At 37.3% G+C, this 14473-nt stretch overlaps 1 protein-coding gene across 5 annotated transcripts in view; it reads right to left on the bottom strand.

Moving 5' to 3' along the window:
• Positions 1 to 14473, bottom strand: part of GOLGA4 (golgin A4) — a 108779-nt gene that overhangs the window by 73958 nt on the left and 20348 nt on the right. For all 5 annotated transcript variants that reach the window (XM_012745410.3, XM_012745411.3, XM_012745413.3 and 2 more), the window contains one exon: positions 10898 to 10963. In XM_012745410.3, coding sequence (XP_012600864.2) covers positions 10898 to 10963 — 66 coding nt within the window. The remainder of the gene's footprint in view (positions 1 to 10897; positions 10964 to 14473) is intronic.

Genomic DNA, 14473 nt, shown 5'->3' with positions numbered 1-14473 from the left:
TTCTCAACAAAAAAGAGGAATGGAGGCAGGAGGGAGGTAATATATAGAGTCTACTTTTGTTTAATAAGGGAATGTGTGGCAGAGTTGACTAGTGACATCCAACTCTGTTCTACTTACTATCCTGTCTACTGGGAATAAAAATAAAAATTAACATATCTTGGAGGAGAGTTGAAAGGTCTGAGGTAGAATCCCTCTGCACAGATGCTAGAAATAGTGATAAGAAAGAGCTGTTCCCTTAATAAATTTGAATAACAACACAATGAAAAATAACACAATATAATTCAACTGTTGTAAGTATCATTATCTTGCTCAGGTTACAGCAGTCACTGTTTAACAGGTGTTTCCTAGAAACTCATTCTCATTAGTGCAACAGGGTCACCTATAAGACCTCAAAGATGCCAAGAGTGAAATACTCAGGGGAGACTGAGGTCATGTGTAGGTAAAACTTACAAGAAAACAAAAAGATTCTCTTTAGTATACAGTTTAAAAAATCAAAACAGAGATGTTTTATTCGTGAATTTTAGAGATTTAATAATAGTATTGGGCAAGGTAGGAGTAAGTAAGAGGGAATAACATGCCCCATGCCCTTCTATGCACACAGATTAATCACAGGTTGTTTATAATAGTAAAAACATGAAACAACCCAAATGTTCACCACTAGAGGACACATTATATAAATTATAGTATATGAAAAGTTGTTCAAGACATACTATCAAATGGGAGAAAAAATCAAGTTATAAAACAATATGTATATTGTAAACTCATTTTGACTTAAGGTAATTATATATACTTTTCAATTTATATGTATATTTATATGTATACCCTTAGAACCAAGTTGTGAAAGACAGACACCAAAAATTAACAGTGGTTCTCTTTGAATGGTAGGATTTTGAGTGGTCTTTCTTTCTTTTCTTATTTTTAAGAGAGAGGTTCTTTCTCTGTTGTCCAGGCTGGAGTACAGTGACACAATCATAGCTTACTGTAGCCTCAAACTCCTGGGCACAAGCAATCCTCTTGCTTCAGCCTCCCCAAGTAGCTGAGACTACAAGTGCATACCACCACATCTGGCTAATTTTCTTTTAATCTTTTTAGAGATAGGGTCTTGCTATGTTACCCAGGCTGGTCTCAAACTCCTGGCCTAAAACAATCCTCTCACCTTAGCTTCCCAAAGTGCTAGGATTACAGGTGTGAGCCACTGCACCTGGCCTTATTTTCATTTTTATATTTTTCTGTACTTTCTGGGGTTTTTGCTAATGTACAAGTTCTCCCTTCATAATGGGGTCGGGGGCAGGAAAAGGCCTCAAGGGAGAGGAGAGACCTTTGTGCTCAAAAACTTTAAAAACCACATTACTGGTACTCTATTACCAGACACTTCTGATCTATGAGAAAAGGGCTTTTTAGTTCATAGCAGACAATCTTCTCATAAATTGCCGTAGCACAAACAAGTGATACAAGTTTGAAGAACACCAGAAATAGCTGGTATTTTAGGGTCAGCCAAAAGTTAACGAACAATGCCAAGATATGTATTGGCAGATGCTGATAAATTTAACTGCCACATCAGAGTAACATTTCTGAGTGCAGTGATTTAAGCCTCTGAGCTATCGAGTCAGGTGGCCTAAGTTCAAATCCTAGCACCAGCACTGTGTTCTACATGACCTTGACCAAGTTACTTAAACTCATTAGTCTTGTTTCCTCCTCTATAAAATGAGGATGATAAAAATGACAATGATAAAAATAATAACACCTCCTACCTTGTATGGCTGCCTAAAGGACTGAAGGAGTTAATACAAAATATTTACAATGTGGTAAACAATAAGTAGTAGCAATTATGATTATTATTGGAGAAAAGTGATTTAAAAAGACACTGATTCAAACAAAAGACAAACTTACAAATAAGAATGTCTTCCCTCAGCTCCAATTTCAGCTCTTTCAGGAAATTTGAGATCTCCTCCCTCAGAAATGACCATTCTTTATGACTTAAGTACTTTCCCAGGACCACTACTACAGCACTGAGAGCATTCTGACTCACCATTAGTTATTTACTTGTTGGTGTGACAACTAACTTAATTATTTATACCCCAGAATAATTACAGAGACAATAAAGCACAGTGGTTAAGAACAGATTCTGACAAAACTCTGATTTGAATCCCAGCTTTACCACTTAACTAACGTTAAGACCTCTGTGTTTCCGCCGGGCGTGGTGGCTCACACCTGTATTCCCAGCTCTCTGGGAGGCCAAGGCAAGTGGATTGTTTGAGCTCAGGGGTTTGAGACCAGCCTGAGCAAGAGAGAGACCCCGTCTCTACTAAAATTTAAAAAAAATTTTTTTAAATTAATTGGCCAACTGAAAATAGAAAAAAAAATAAAGAAATTTAAAAAAATTAAAAAAAAAAGACCTCTGTGTTTCAATTTCCTCATCTGTAAAATGGGAATAGAAACTGTACTACTCTAATAGGATTGTTGTGTGGATTAAATGAGTAAAAACATTTAAAATACCTAGAATAATGCTTTTATGTATAAGCACTAAATAAGTTTTCCTATCATTATGTCTGCTATACACACACCCTCTGACTCACCTTAGTTCATGTTCTGACTCACTAGACTTCATGTTCTTTTAGAACAGGATCCATATTCTCTTTATCTCTGTAGCCTTGCAACAGTGCTTTCCACAAACTATGTACTTAGGACACATCTGTTCAGTTGAACCTTAACCTGGCAGTATGTTAAAAATGATCTAATGGGAGATATTTAAAGACTCAACACTTGGTCAAAATATGTATCAAAACACATTATTTTATATATACAACACATGTTATTCTAGAAATCATGAAAAAGTATTAGTACAAAACAGCACTTGAAAAGGGGAAAAATGAAAACTTACATCCACAAGAAGACTTCTAAAATAGTGTGCCTAATAGTTTGTTTTGTTTTGTTTTGTTTTTTAGAGATGAGGTCTCACTCTGTCAACCAGGCTGGAATGCAGTGGCACAGTACAACGGAACTGTAGCCTCAAATTCCTGTGCTCAAGCGATCCTCCTGCCTCAGCCTCTCGAGTAACGGGGACTATAGGCACGCACCACCATGCCCAGCTTAACTGGTAGTTTTATTCATAATACCCAAAAACAGCCTAGGTGTCCATGAATAAGTAAATAGGTAAACAAACAGCACAACAGTCATTCAAAGGAATTTTACTAAGCAATACAAAGGAACAAACTACTGAGGTAGGAGGATTGCTTGAGCTTAGGAGTTTGAGACTAGCCTGAGCAAGAGTGAGACCCCCATCTCTATCAAAAAAGAAAGAAAAAAAAAAACCCAGCCAGGCGTTGCGGCACACGCCTGTAGCCCCAGCCACCCAGGAGGCTGAGGCAGAAGGATGGCTTATAGCCCAGGAGTTGGAGGTTGCAGTGAGCTACAATGAAGCCACTGCACTCTACTCAGGGCAACAGAGTGAGACTCTGTCTTAACTAAAAAGCCCAGGCAACTGAACACCCCTCCTCCTCACTACCCCCGACCCCTTCATATAAAGAAATGAATCAGAAAAGTACGGTGGATTGAGGGACAGATAGAGGGATGGATAGAGAAAAGGATGGACAGATTTATAATAAAGTACAGTAAAGTATCAATGGTAGAATATAGATGGTGTGTATACAGATGTCTACTGTAAAGCTCTTTAACTTTTCTGTATATTTAAAATTTTTCATAATAAACTGTTTAAAATAAAAGAAAAAGGAGGCTGGGCATGGTGGCTAATGGTCTATAATCCTAACATTTTGGGAAAGAGAGGCAGAAAGATCACTTGAGGATCACTCAAGACCAGCCTCAGCAAGAGCAAGACCCCATCTCTACAAAAAAATAGAAAAATTAGCTGAGTGTGGTACAGCATGCCCAGCTACTCAGGAAGCTGAGGAGAGAAGATCACTTGAGCCATGAAGGTTGCAGTGAACTATAATGAGGTCACTGCACTCCAGGCGACACAGTGATAACCGGTCTCAAAAAAAGAGAGAGAGAGAGAGAGAGAGAGAGAGAGAGAGAGAGACAGAGAGAGAGAGACAGAGAGAGAGAGACAGAGAGAGAGACAGAGAGAGAGACAGAGAGAGAGAGAGAGAGAGAGAGAGAGGGAGGGAGGGAGGGAGGGAGGGAGAGGGAGAGGGAGAGGGAGAGAAAGAGAGAAAGAGAAAAGAAATATTCAGAAAATAGCAATAAAAAATGTAATTGTAATACTCCTATACTTTCTTATATTAAAAAATTCATACATTTTTCAAAATAAGGATTTTCCCCATAATTAAAAACAACACAATAACATGAGACCATTTAAATCCCTATATTTTACTTTGTTTAATAAAATTCAGTTCTCCTTTTATTTCAATAGCATATAAATTCAAATGAGGCAATATATGGCAAAAAATTATAGCTGGATAGAGTGGTGGTTTGTGTCTACCTATGATAATTCCACAATACTAGTCAATAACTAGTCACTTCTTCCTGGTAACATAATGTAAGAATTCTTGCCTGATTTCTCATCTATACAATCAAAGCGTAATATTAAATCCTAGATTCCTCCTAAATCCCTAAATACTAAATCTATGATCCAATGAAATAATTTTACAGCTTACCAGATAAAGAGGAATGCTCAAATACATCAACTGTTTTGCAAAATGTATTTTTCTCTATTATAAGGTGGCATATACTAGTTATTTTCAAATATCTGAGTTTTTATAAGTCTGTTTGGAATAAAACATTCCTTTGGAGATGAATAAATGAATGAATCATTTTGATGAGCTGAATTTTATGAACTGCATTAAACAACACTTCAAAAGTTAACTGTTTTTAACATTAATTTTTCTGAAATACATATACACTTTTTGCCTTTTAAGACAATGGGGAGCTTGGGGGTACAAAGAAAAGACAATGGACAATCCTTTTTAAATGATACTCCTGCCACAATTTTATATTGTGTACCAAATCAATTGACTTGTACAAGTTAAATACCCCTAATCTGAAAAGCTTAGAACCATAAATGCTTCAGATTCCAGCTTTTTTTCAGATTTTGGAATACTTGTACATACATAATATCTTGGAGATAGGACCCAAATCTAAACACAAAATTCATTTGTGTTTTATATATACCTTACACAGATAGCCTGAAGTTAGTTTTATATAATATTTTTAATAATTTTGTGCATGAAACAAAGTTTATATACACTAAACCATCAGAAAGCAAAGGTGTCACTATCTCAGCTACCCATGTGGACAATCTGTGGTCTGCTGGCATCACCATCACTCCTGACTCTGAACTAACATGCCATCAATAAGCAATCATTTTCTTACACTAATTCACACATAAGTACCTAATAGGAAAAGATATGACATACCAATGATACAGTGAAAAACTAATGTGTTCAGGGTAACTAAACAACATAGTAGCATCAGCAGAATATCTATATCAGCTGTTAAACAGCAACAACTAACAATGCTAAGTTTTAGTCTCCACCTACAATGCAATATTTTGATTAAAAGGTTACCGTATACTGTATTTTCTTTTTATAAGTGAGTAGAAGCATCAAAAGCAATTGAGGGACCAGGAAATGAGTTCTCTAAGTACGAGGAGGCATTCTGCTAAATGGCTTTTTTAAATGTTTCCTCCAGTATCATCTGCCTCACTAACAATGGTTTTTGTGTTAGAATTCTCTCTTTGATTTTATAAACTGACATAATTTTTTGTTCTGTTATGAATGCACACTGATCTAGTCCTTCAATAAGCCTATCACACATTTTCCCCATGTTGTCCATAGGCACTTTTTCTGCAGTGTCATCTTCATTATCACTATTATCATCATGATCTTGATTCAGAACCATTTCAGCTACTTCAATGTCGGTCAGTGAATGAACAACTGAAGTCTCATTATCAATGTTAAAAAATTCTTCAATATCCACTTCTTCCAACCCACTGAGGGATTCTGAAGGTATTTTTTTAAAACAAATGTAAGGTCAGACATCATTTTTTTCCTCACTTGACATATGGAATCATTAGTCACTACCTCATCCATTATCATCACTAAACAATCTCATGTCAGAGGTTGTGCCAGGCACGCACAACTGTGTCTTTAGGCACTGTGTTCCAAATATTGGCAACAGCATCCTTCACGCTAAACTCCCTTTGAAACCCTTCCTCATCCACACCTCTGTTCACTGCTACTAGCATGGTATTCAAGAAAGTTTTTATATTTACTCTTCATTGATCTAATAATACCCTGGTCACATGGCTGAATTAAGGAAGTCACATTTTAAGGAAAATACATGGCACAAACATTATTATTGATGAGAATTTCAGCTGGGGCATAAGCAGAGCAGTTGTCAAGGCATAACAAAATCTTGCAGCTGTCATCCAATCCAGCTTCCCTGCAGTGAACATGAACCAATGGTACAAAATATTTGTGAAACAAATCAAAAAAGATGTCCCTGGTGATTCATACATTTTGTTAACATAATAATGGACTGGTAAGAAATTCACTCCTTGAAAACTGTGAAAATGCAAGCTTTTGCTTTTATCACAGCAAATTTTCACTTATGTGTAACTGCTGCATTAGCACATCCCAGCATAGTTATTCTGTCTTTGGCATCCTAAATTCCTGGTGAGGCTGTCTCATCAGCCGTAATCAGTGTTTCTCTAGAGCAATAAGGCCACAGAGGTTTCATTAGCACTACAGACTAGCAATGACCTTGGCAAACTTGTCAATGAACTCCACTGTTTTTCATGATTAGCAGATGCTTTATCACTACAAATCTTTAAAAATTTAATGCCATGTATTTCTTGAATTTCTGCAACCAGCCTGTTGAACATTCACAGTGCCCTTCAATTTTTAGTTCACTGTGATAGATCTTTATTATATGCCATATTTAAGTGGCCTGTGTTCACTGCAACACTAACAGATCCAAATTTCAATACATGATTGAGATCCTCATTTTTAGATTTATGTGGTGTTTTCTAATTCTAATTAACTTCTGTTTATCATTTTCAGTATAGAATTTCAACAGTCACTCCAACACCATACTCTTCAGTAAGATGTTTCATACTAACACTGCTATCCAGTTTCTCCAACAGTTTGATTTTCTGTGCTATAAAAAAACATAAATGCTTCCTCGTTTTCTTATCACTGCTACCCACAGAGGTATCTGCAGGCTTTTTTTTTTTTTTTTTTTTGACATTTTCAACAGTATCTTTACACCACAGAGCAGAGAACAGCCAAAAAACAGTGAGTAATGCACACAGGTCTTAGCCCCATGTGGGACATCATGGGGAACCTACCACTGACACATCCAGCCTGCACACACTCATTTTATTACCCTTTGTGAGTCTGCTTGTGGGGAGAAATCTGGGTGTTAATGAAAAAGATAATGTTGCAGTCAAAGGGAACTGGGAGAGTCTTTTTTCTCTTAGGGATGCTAATTAAACTGTACATTGTACATGCTGAATGAACTGTATGTTTGGACTGTGGCACATCACATAAAGTGATGTGGAAAATTTTACTTGTGGCATCATGTCAGCACTCAAAAAGTTTCAGAGTTTAAAGCATTTCACATTTTCAAATTAGGGATGTTCAATCTGTATGGGTATTTTGCCCCAGTAATAAGAGAGTCTACAAGCTGCTATGTTTTATGAACTCTAGGGCTTGCTTTTTGCCATGTCTTTTACCCTGGTGTCAACTATGATTTCCTGCTGCTATCAATATGCTCAACCACAGTAAGCATTCAACCCACTTCATATATACACATTGTTTCTAATTTGCTAAACCAAACAACCAACTTGTCAGAAAGTTGTTTAAAATAAAAGTAAACTCCGAGTAAAGGTATCTCCTTGTTATAAAAATTAATGAGATCATATATGTAAAATACTTAAGATAATGCCTAACACACAGTAAACACTCGTTAAATGCTACTCTTTATTATTTTTTAAGAAAATATTTGTAATTGTTTTTAAGCCTTAGTGAGCTTACTTCCTGAATATCCTCCACATTCATTCTTCACATTAATTAAAACTCTCCTGAATTTGTTTTAAAGCTGATTATCAACATATGAAAAAATGCTCAACATCTCTAATCATCAGGGAAATGCAAATCAAAACTGCAATGAGATATCACTTATCTCCAGTAAGAATGGCCTTTATCAAAAAGTCCCTAAACAACAAATGCTGGCATGGATGCGGAAAGAGAGGAACACTCCTACACTGCTGGTGGGACTGCAAACTAGTTCAACTTCTGTGGAAAGCAATATAGAGATACCTTAAAAGCGGTACAAGTAGATCTAATATTTGATCCAGCAATTCCACTACTGGGCATCTACCCAAAAGATCAAAAGTCACTTTATGAAAAAGACACCTGCACTCAAATGTTTATAGCACCACAATTCACAGTTGCAAAGTTGTGGAAACAACCCAAGTGCCCATCAATACATGAGTGGATTAATAAAATGTGGTATATGTATACCATGGAGTACTATTCAACTTTAAGAAACAATGGTGATATAGCACCTCTTATATTTTTGGATAGAGCTGGAACCCATCCTACTAAGTGAAGTATCTCAAGAATGAAAAACAAGCACTGGCCAGGCACGGTGGCTCACACCTGTAATCCTAGCACTCTGGGAAGCCTAGGTGGGCAGATTGCTCGAGGTCAGGAATTCGAAAGCAGCCTGAGCAAGAGCTAGACCTCTTCTCTACTATAAATAGAAAGAAATTAATTGGTCAACTAATATATATAGAAAAAATTAGCCAGGCATGGTGGTGCATGCCTGTAGTCCCAGCTACTCTGGAGGCTGAGGCAGCAGGATTGCTTGAGCCCAGGAGTTTGAGGTTGCTGTGAGCGAGGCTGACGCCACAGCACTCACTCTGGCTTGGGCAACAAAGCGAGACTCTGTCCCAAAAGAAAAAAGAAAGACAAGCACCACACGTACTCACCAGCAAATTGATATTAACAGATCAACACCTAAGTGGACATATAGGAATAACATTTAACAGGTGTCAGGGAGGTGGGTAGGGGAGGAGGGGATGGGTATATACAAACATAATGAGTGAGATGTGCAACGTTTGGGGGATGGTCACACTTGAAGCTCTGACTCGAGGGGGGAGAGAAGGCATGGGCAATATATGTAACCTTAACATCTGTACCCCTATAATATGCTGAAATTTTTAAAAAGCTGATTATCATTCATTCTAGTTTCTGTATTCATAACTACATTTAGATTTTTGGACTATCCTATAAGAGAAGAAAATAAGCAATCTAAATAATATTCTTTAATATTACTCTTTAAAGATCACTGGATACATTCAATATAGCAACAGTTCCTGACCTTTTTGGCACCAAGGACAAGTTTCAAGGAAGACAATTTTTCCATGGATTAGGGGGTGGGAATGGTTTGGGGATGATTCAGGGGCATTATATTTATTGTGTACTTTATTTCTATTATTATTACATTGTAATATATAATGACATAATTTATATAACTCACCATAATGCAGAACCTAACACCGTCACTGATTTGGCAGGAGGCAGAGCTTAGGTGGTGATACAAGCAATGGGTGATACAAGCAATGTAAATACAGATGAAGCTTCGCTTGCTCGCTTGCCCACTGCTTACCTCCTGCTGTGCAACCTGGTTCCTAACAGCACACAGACCAGTACCAGTCCTCAGTCCAGGGGTTGGGGACTGCAGCAGTATAGTACTGTTAAGATTGGTGCCTCTCAATATTTTACCCCTCCCTCAAGGCACTTATAGGAAATGATGTATTTGTAGAGGTCATAGGATTTACTAAGGCCAAAGAACAGGCCTAGGGACTCTGGTTGTCCCTAGAACCTAACCAGCCCCACTGAAACACATGAGGATGTAAGCTCGCATGTCACTCATCCAGAGTTTGAGAAGCTGTGATTTATACATTTGCTAGACAATATTTCAGGATGTTATATAAGTTAGTTTGCAAATCATTTAGCTTACAAATCATCTAAATGCATGCCCTCAGTTCACAGAATTAGAAACATTACTGTTCTACAATAGAGACTACTGAGAACAGCTATAATTATGATAAAAGTCATTACTAAAAGCAAAGTAAACAGATGTTCATCTCAGACACTGATATCATTATGATTTTGTTCTTTCTTTTTTGGAAGGCTTCAAAAGAATGTCACTCAAGACCTAGCCTCCAAATAACTTTTTTAAATCAAAAATATTCTGGCCAGGCCCAGTGGCTCACACCTGTAATCCTGGTACTTTGGGAGGCCGAAGCGGGAGGATCACTTGAGAATAGGAGTTCAGGACCAGACTGAGCAACAGTGAGATCCTGTTTCTACAAAAAATAGAAAAATGAGCTGAGCATGATGGTGCACACCTGTAGTCCTAGCTACTTAGAAGGCAGAAGCAGGAGGATCACTTGAGCCCAGGAGTTTGAGGTTGCAGTGAGCTATGATCACATCACTGCACTCTAGCCCAGGATACAGAGCAAGACCCTGTCTCAAAAAAAAAAAAAATTCTCAATTCTCTAGTAGCAGAATATTCTGCATTAAAGCAAACTTTAAAAGAAATCCCACTCCTTCATAGTACCCTTCCAAGATTACATAACTCAAAACATGTTTTTCAATATGGCTACCTCTATAATCTTTTACAATTATAAAGTCAGATTTCATATTTTCAAAATATTTTCATTTCACTGTTATAAATGTATTAAATGAAAACTAAAATCTTGCTTTCATTTAAAATTTTTTTCAAGAAACCATGAACAAAACTGTGTTTATCATACATGCTGTATCAAATGTTTAGCAATCATCGTTTCGATGTAACATCAAATGCTAATAATACAGGCTGACCAACATTCTGAAATGACTTAATTTTTAAAATATTAGTAACAGACCTGAGGAGTAGTTGGTTCACTTCCATTAACACTGTCGGGAGATTTTGTAGCCTGGGTAGATGCATTCTAAGAAAAAGAAAAATACATAGTAAAGAAACGGAACAAAAAAACTAAAGCTTTAAAACTGTTAAGAACAAACTCTAAGTACTAAGATCCATTATATACATTTATCTATTAAACAAAATTAGTAATTGTCCGTTTATTAGAATGTTTTCATGCAAGGCAAAATTGCTGTAGTATGGTAAGTATTTTAGAAAATTCATTTTGTGGTAATATATAGAACTAAATAGCAGATATTAGTATGTAGCATAATCTATTTCAAGCTAATCACATACCTCTTCCCGTATGTCCCTATATTTTTCCCCCCACGATAAAAATCAACATCAGGGATTCAATTAGCAAATCTCATTCAAATAGAAAACTATCCAGAAGAAGAAATAATGTCAATATTTCACTAGAATAAAATAATATTCAAATTAAAATTATTTGGGCTAAGCTCTGAAAACTATCTTGATAAGGAGAAATGGAAATGCCTCATTCATTTGTAGCTAGCAATCTAAATGAAATTGTTGTGATAATTTTCAGAAAAACTTATAATTAAAATTCTCTTCTTCCACATGTGAAAGATTTTTGTTTTGTTCTGGTGATAGGGCAAAAGCTCCAAGTTAAGCAATGTTCTACTGATTACATCATACTGGCATAGATTTCATGCTAATGAATGAGATTCTTTGAGATTCAAAATTCTATATTGCACTTATACTAAATGTCTAACTAAAATTAGAGCTATGGAAATAGCTTATGATAAAATAACTTCCGTGTTTTAAACAAAAGCATTCCACCAAATACTAGCAACTATGTTTTAGTAACTTGGTAGTTAAATAGTACATTTCTCCTTACCTCTACAGAACTGACCAAGAAAAGATCAAATATCTGACCTAACTAACTCTTTTTTTTTTTTTTTTTTTTGAGACAGAGTCTCAATTTGCTGCCCAGGCTAGAGTGAGTGCCGTGCCATCAGCCTAGATCACAGCAACCTCAAACTCCTGGGCTCAAGCAATCCTCCTGCCTCAGCCTCCCGAGTAGCTGGGACTACAGGCATGCACCACCATGCCCAGCTAATTTTTTCTATATATGTTAGTTGGCCAATTCATTTCTATTTATAGTAGAGACGGGGTCTCACTCTTGCTCAGCCTGGTTTCGAACTCCTGACCTCGAGCAATCCGCCCACCTTGGCCTCCCAGAGTGCTAGAATTACAGGTGTGAGCCACTGCGCCCAGCCTAACTCTTTTTTTGAGACAGTCTTGCTCTGTTGCCCTAGCTAGAGTACAGTAGCATGATCATAGCTCACTGCAACCTCAAACTCCTGGGCTCCGATGATCCTGTTACCTCAGTCTCCAGAGTAGCTGGGACTACAGGGACCCATCATCCCATCTGACTAATTTTTTCTTTTTTTGGTAGGCACAGGGTCTCACTATGTTGCCCAGACTGGTCTCAAACTCCTGGCCTCAAGTGATCCTTCCACCTTGGCCTCCCAAAGTGCTTCGATTACCAGCAATCACCACTAACTCTGTTTTGTTTTGTTTTGTTTTGAGATAGAGTCTTACTCTATCACTCTGGCTAGAGTGCAGTGGCATCATCATAGCTCACTGCAGCCTCAAATTCCTGGGCTCAAGTGATCCTCTTGCCTCAGCCACCCAAGTAGCTTGGACTACAGGCACACGCCACCATGGCCAGCTAATTTTTTCTGTTTTTAGTAGAGACAGGCATTGCTATTGCTCAGACTGGTCTCAATTTCCTGACCCCAAGTGATCCACCCACCTCAGTCTCCCAGAGTGCTAGGATCACAGGTGTGAGCCACTGCACCAGGCTGAGCCACTAATTCTTAAATAAAAGTGTAGAAGGAGTTCAGCTTTGCAAATGTGTTCTCAAATTTTTGATCACTGATTAGGTATTTGATTGTAAGAGATTATTAATTTTTAGCTGTGATAAATGTACTGTGGTTATATATTTTTAGTCTTTATCTTTTAGAGACATATACCAAAATGTTTATGGATGGAACAGGATTTCTGAAATTTGCTTCAAATATTTAATGGGGGAGACGGGGGTGGGGGGGAAGCTGCATGTATAGGGAGGATAGTAGTGGTGTGGTTAGGGAAATATGGGGAAAGGGTGGTAATAAATAAAACAGTTATTAATTGTTGATATTAGGTAATAGATATTGGTGGGGAAGGGATTCTTATACCACTACTACAACTATTTCCACTTTTATAATATATCTGAACTTTTCTCTAATAAAAATAAATTTTGGGGCCGGGCGCTGTGGCTCACGCCTGTAATCCTAGCTCTTGGGAGGCCGAGGCGGGCGGATTGCTCAAGGTCAGGAGTTCAAAACCAGCCTGAGCAAGAGCGAGACCCCGTCTCTACTATAAATAGAAAGAAATTAATTGGCCAACTGATATATATATATAAAATTAGCCGGGCATGGTGGCGCATGCCTGTAGTCCCAGCTACCCGGGAGGCTGAGGCAGGAGGATCACTCGAGCCCAGGAGTGTGAGGTTGCTGTGAGCTAGGCTGACGCCACGGCACTCACTCTAGCCTGGGCAACAAAGCGAGACTCTGTCTCAAAAAAAAATAAAATAAAATAAAATAAATAAATAAATAAATTTTGGCTGGACACAGTGGCTCACATCTGTAATCCTAGCACTCTGGGAGGCCAAGGCAGGAGGATCACTTTAGGTCAGGAGTTCGAGAGCAGTCTGAGCAAGAGTGAGACTCCATCTCTACAATTGATCGATAAATAAATAAATAAATTTTAAGTACCTTTTCTTCCTTCTAAAATAAAAAGTTATTGAATTTTATCAGTCTCAGATACTTCCTTAAAGTTATATAGAGAAGACTGGGACAACATAGGAATTAACTTTTACCTTCTTGTTCTCTGCCATTTCAAATTATACACATGGCATATATCTGTGTAACATCATAATGAATGCTTTCTAGCTCTACAAATATACTACACTTCACACTACAAAATATACCTTACAGAAATCAACATTTCTCCGATCAATCAGTATATTGAAAAGTAAAAGACAAATTATGGAGAAAGAAAACAGCTCCATAAAATATTTAGGTTAAGAGGATGAGTGGCAAGAAATTCCATATTCTATTAATATGTAAATGACTTGACACATGACTGCAGTCCATACAAAAAAGCTACTCTACAGTGTTTGAAATATTACCCTATCAAACACACACACAACAACATTTAAAAACTTCCCCTCCCCACATATATATTTCAGTTCATGTTTTATATCATGTATCTAAATAAATTCTGGACAACTAAGGAAAGTATTGTCCCAATCTATCCTGTAGATTTAAATTGGGAATCTCTAGATGCAAAATTAGAGATTTTGTCACAATCTGTAATTTCTGCCAACCAAACTCTTGTTCATCTTTCAACTTTCAAATATGACTTGCCTGGGGGGATAGCACACTCCCTATGCCTTTATTTTCTTCTTAATTCCTTTGTACTGTAAGTGTATGTTGACATCTTCATTTGTATATTAAGCTACAAACTC

This window comes from Microcebus murinus, chromosome 1 (genome assembly GCF_040939455.1).
Source record: "Microcebus murinus isolate Inina chromosome 1, M.murinus_Inina_mat1.0, whole genome shotgun sequence".
In the NCBI taxonomy this organism is placed as follows: Eukaryota; Metazoa; Chordata; class Mammalia; order Primates; family Cheirogaleidae; genus Microcebus; species Microcebus murinus.
This window is presented reverse-complemented; position numbering and strand designations above follow the sequence as displayed.